The sequence below is a fragment of the Lolium rigidum genome, chromosome 2 (genome assembly GCF_022539505.1).
Source record: "Lolium rigidum isolate FL_2022 chromosome 2, APGP_CSIRO_Lrig_0.1, whole genome shotgun sequence".
NCBI classification, from domain to species: domain Eukaryota; kingdom Viridiplantae; phylum Streptophyta; class Magnoliopsida; order Poales; family Poaceae; genus Lolium; species Lolium rigidum.
Genome location: NC_061509.1, coordinates 50,105,685 through 50,110,408, shown reverse-complemented (window position 1 = coordinate 50,110,408; position 4,724 = coordinate 50,105,685). Strand labels below are relative to the sequence as shown.

At 52.1% G+C, this 4,724-nt stretch overlaps 1 protein-coding gene across 1 annotated transcript; it reads right to left on the bottom strand.

Moving 5' to 3' along the window:
- Positions 1 to 921: 921 nt before the first annotated feature.
- LOC124691727 (putative FBD-associated F-box protein At5g56700) lies at positions 922 to 3,946 on the bottom strand. The gene is made up of 3 exons (XM_047225001.1): positions 2,832 to 3,946; positions 2,590 to 2,733; positions 922 to 2,052 (listed from the first exon to the last, which is right to left on the bottom strand). The coding sequence occupies exons 1-3, from the start codon at positions 3,921 to 3,923 to the stop codon at positions 1,348 to 1,350; spliced, it is 1,941 nt and encodes a 646-aa protein (XP_047080957.1). The 5' UTR covers positions 3,924 to 3,946; the 3' UTR covers positions 922 to 1,347.
- Between the last annotated feature and the right edge of the window lie 778 nt (positions 3,947 to 4,724).

Sequence of the window (4,724 nt, the reverse complement as noted above, 5' to 3'; positions counted from 1 at the left end):
AAGACGATGCGATGAGGACGACGATCGGTTTCTCTCGCCGACAAGTTGGGGCCACCGGACGCGCGGGAAGTTTCCTCGGTATTTCCCGCGCTTTCGTTTCGTCCGGAGTCCCCGAGCGCTCCCCGGGGGGCCGGGGATGGCGTGGGATCGCCGGATGAATTTAGGCCCAAATCCGGACGAAAACGAGGAACCGGGGGCACGACTGGGCCAAACGAGGAACCGGGGGCACGACTGGGCCGAATTACGCCGTCCGGATGGAAAAAAAGGCTCGCCGGGGGCCTCGTCGGGGGACGAGTGGAGATGCTCTAACCGAACAGCAATGTTTTGTTTCTTTGTTTGGATGAAATCTCTGCTCCTTGGGCCACTACACGTGTTTGGTTGATAACCAAGGTTCATCACATTCTTCTTGCGAAGCTGATGTGAAGCGAAGATATGAAATCGATCACTTTTGGTGAAGTTTGGGAGCATTTGAATAATTGAATCCATACCAGACAGCGCATACATAGTGACGACATGGGAGCAAATGAGCCAAACAATACTGAAAGAGTTACCTCAAAATATGCACGCAACAAATTGCTTATACAGCTTCCAGACCTATCGTTCAGAAAATAGTTACAGCTTAAACTTAGTATGCCGTTATCGAGTCGGACCAGATTTAGGGCCATGAGTAAGTGATCTCTGTTAACAGGAGCTCTTACGAATTTACGATAAAGGCTCATCAACTAGAAGCAGACTGATTTTAAAAAATAAAGGTCAAACAAGACAATTTTGCACTTATGATGGCAGCCACTGTTTGCAAAGGAGCCGCAATGGCCTTCCAGGAACAAGGTTAATTAACAACTTAGCAACAAAAGAACAAATTAGGTTGCCACAGAGGGGTACCCGCCATAGAGATATATATATTGTGCGTGTGGTAAGTACTTGAACATACCACAAGGCCCAAAACGGCAATAAGTTACTTCCACAACTCCGAATCCTAACATTCAAATATGTAACTCATAGTGCCATCCAGGAACTAGGTAATTCATCAACTTAGCAGCAAAAGAGAAAATCAAGATATACCATAGAGATAGATGGTGCATGTGGTAAGTACTTCTACCAGCCGAAAGGCCCAAAACAACATGCAAGAAGTTACTTCCGCGACTCAGAATCCTAACAATCTCCCCAATACAAAATTAAGGGTGCCACGTACAAGTCAAACTAGCTTCCAGACCTTCATGAGATTAGACTACCATCTTAGTTCACAGAATTATCAAGAAACATGTAACTACCATATCCTTAGCACTGCAAGGTAAACCTGCTGAGTGAAAATGTCTCCAGCATAAGCACCATCATCAGAAACACAATCTAGCGTGTCGTCTCGCCCCCAACAATATTAATCCGGGCCATGACAGGCCCCAGCACATAGAAGGGATCCTCCACTGACAAGTTAATGGCGTTCTGAAAGCTCCAGCAAGGGAAGGCGGGGTGAGCAAAAACATACTTGCCACTGCTTCCACCTGATGGCGCACTGCCCTCGCCAACGGTGCCTGACATTGGCCGTCTTTCCACTTCCGCGTCATCACTGCCACTGCTTCCACCTGATGGCGCATTGCCCTCACCCACAGAACCTGACGTTGGGCCTTCCTGCACTATCACATCATCACTGGAACTGCTTCCATCTGATCCATCCTCTACCGCATCATCATTGGAACTGCTACCATCTGATCCATCCTCTACCGCATCATCACTGGAACTGCTTCCATCTGATCCATCCTCTACCACATCACTGGAACTGCTCCCATCTGATCCATCATCTACCACATCATCACTTGAACTGCTTCCATCTGATCCATCCTCTGCCACATAATCACTGTGACTATATACGATGCCATAGGACTTGAGCACCTTACCATTCTTAAAAATGTGAGCGGTGAACCGCGCCTCATGTTTCCGGCCCTGAACTCCGTGGATGACGAACGTCTTCAGATGAGAGTCAAGGCAATCGCAGGAGGCCAGGGACTTCCAGAAATCCATATCATCCACAGTGTCAGGTGACCTGGATCGAATGCACTGCAGTTGAGGGGGAAAAAAATAGTCAGCGCATATCATTCCCGAAATTGCACCAAAGTGCAGTCAGATGTGCTAGAACTTTTTTTCCAACTGGGACTTCACTCCCCTTTCCATTACTTTTCATAACGGAAATACAATGTTCAGTCAATAGTAACAGGATGTGAAAGAGCAGATAAAGAAGACCCACAGTTTTTTACACAACGTGACAGGAAAACCCGCTGCTTGCTCATCGGCGTCGAAGAACAAACTACGGGGCAAAAAACCTGTCCTAAACTACGACACTCAACAGGGAGTCCACAAAACAGCTACAGGATACCAGGTTCAAGAAAAACAAAAAGTGAAATCTGACTAGCCACACCACAATCAGACCCCGCCGTAGATGTGCTAGAACTGACATCTACATTATCAGTCCGGATTCTGGAATATGTAGGAATGAAGAACAAGTACTGGAATAAGCTGAAATCCACATTATCTTCTTGAATTGCACTCGACAAACAATTATTCAGATGAAAAGATATCTTATGACACAAGTACTACCATGATATGAAGCGTCTCGAGTTGAGGAAAACATCTGAGCAGAGTGGTCAGCATCTTGGCCTCCATGTCATCCCAAAACCGAACCTTGACAGCAAGTATCTTCACACTTGGCAGCATGGCACAAGCTCTCACATTCATCCCAGCCTGCCATTGAGTCATATTAAACAGCGAGAAAAAAATTGGTTGCGCAATCCAGTAATGAATGCTAAGTGAGGAACACAGAAGTTAGAAGACGCAATTACCCTGATGGCAATGCCGCCAATCTCGAGCGTGTGGAGCTGGAGGTCCAAGAACCCGAGTATCTCCAGCCTAGGCGCATGGACAATCTTGATGGGCCTCCGGTCGCCAGAGCTTTCCAAGAGCAGGCGCTCCAGGCAGGGGGCATCATCGATGATGACTTCATCGAAGCTGCATTTCCATTCCATCACAACACGGAGGCTGCGGGACTTGACGCGGAGGCGTGAAGGGCAGTTGTACGCCATGGCAAAGGAGAAAATCTTCAGCTTGGGGCATTGCGCCAGCAAGGCGTCGACTCCCTTGTCCTCGATGATGGTGTGCAAAAGGCCAAGCTCCTGGAGGTTGGGGAAGGCAGGCGGGTGGGCGGTAGTGTCCAGGAAGGGCCAGCGCCATATGCCGATGTAGAGGCGGGTGAGGTAGGCACAGCTGAGGATGTCGTCGGGGAGCGGCATGTCGAGCGACCAGGGGCGGTTGAAGAGGATGAGGTCCTGCACGTTCTTGGCGGCGAGGGCGGCGACCAGGCGCTGGAGCGCGTACTCCTGCTGGTGGAAGGAGAGGTGGGTGATGCGCACGGCGCGGAGGGGCCCCGGATGAGCGGCCACGCAGCGCGAGACGGCGCGCACGGCGCGGAAGGCGGACATCTCGTGGGACTCGTTGGCGGCCCTGAGGTGAGCGTCGTCGACGAGGAGCGGGGTCGCCGCCCACACGAAGCGCCAGCGCGTCGACAGGACCATGGTGCGCGCGGCTTCATTGGTGGGGAGGCGGGAGACGATGTTGGAGAGCAGGTCGTCCGCGAGGCGGCCGATGTGGTCCTGGCCGTCATCCTGCGCCGCGGGCCAGTCGGCACCGGCGGCGCCGCCGCTGTCGTCGGATTCGGAGGAGGTGAGGGAGAAGTGGTCGTCGTCGGAGTCGGAGGAGCCGTCGTCATCTGTCGCGGGGACGAAGGGTGGGGGGAGGAGGGAGATGAGATCGGGGACGATGATATCGATGCGGTCCTGCGCTGACGGACCCTCCAATCCTAGAGAGTTCAAAATCACCAAGATTTCGGCGGCGTAGTTTACGAATGGTTCTCCACCAGCGGCGCCGGCGGCATCCATGGCGAATGCGGCGGCGGAGGCTGACTAGGGTTTTGCCGGGGGACGGGATCGAGACCGCACTTTTGCAAGCGGCCTGGACGAATGGGAGTTGCTCTCGGTGAACTGGTGGCAGTGGTCTTCCTAGTGTTGTGATGTTTTTTTAAGCGAAAGAAAACGTGGCATAGTTTTTTCTCCGCTCCAAATTTTACACATTAGTTGGTGAAATTTAATTTGGATTCTGTGCATGCTACCTCTACCAAAAAATTATATTTTAAAGTGTTGAAATAAAAATAGGATATATAACAGGAAGTGCCGCACGGTTACGCTCCTCGTGCGATGGTGACTCGCGATTAGTAAAACGTCATCGCGCCTCTATAGGAACCGCGTGTCGTGTAACCCCACTAGCAACCGCCCCACCTCATCATAATCCCGTGAAGAGCTCCAGACCACAGAATCCCCCTTCTCTCCCACCACGGGGAGCTCCACTTCAAGCGGGGACATCGAGGAGTGCCGCTGCCCAACGAGGAGGAGTCACGACGCACTGATTGCTTCGCCACTCCGCAATCCTCGAGCCACCGCCGAGCAAGGAGGAGGTGAGGCACAAGGAGGGGGAGGCGTGATGCAGCGTAGGTCCACCAGGCCGCTGATGGCGAAGGAGGAGGAGCGCACTAATGGCACCGCCAGGTCACCGTCCTCAAGCGGCCGCCGACAACAAGGAGGGAAGCGCCGCTGCCGAGCGAGGAGTCATGGCGCAGGGACAGCTAGCTGTAACATCCCATGTTTAGAGGCTAAAAAAGAGAAACAAGTGTGTGCATTGCATTC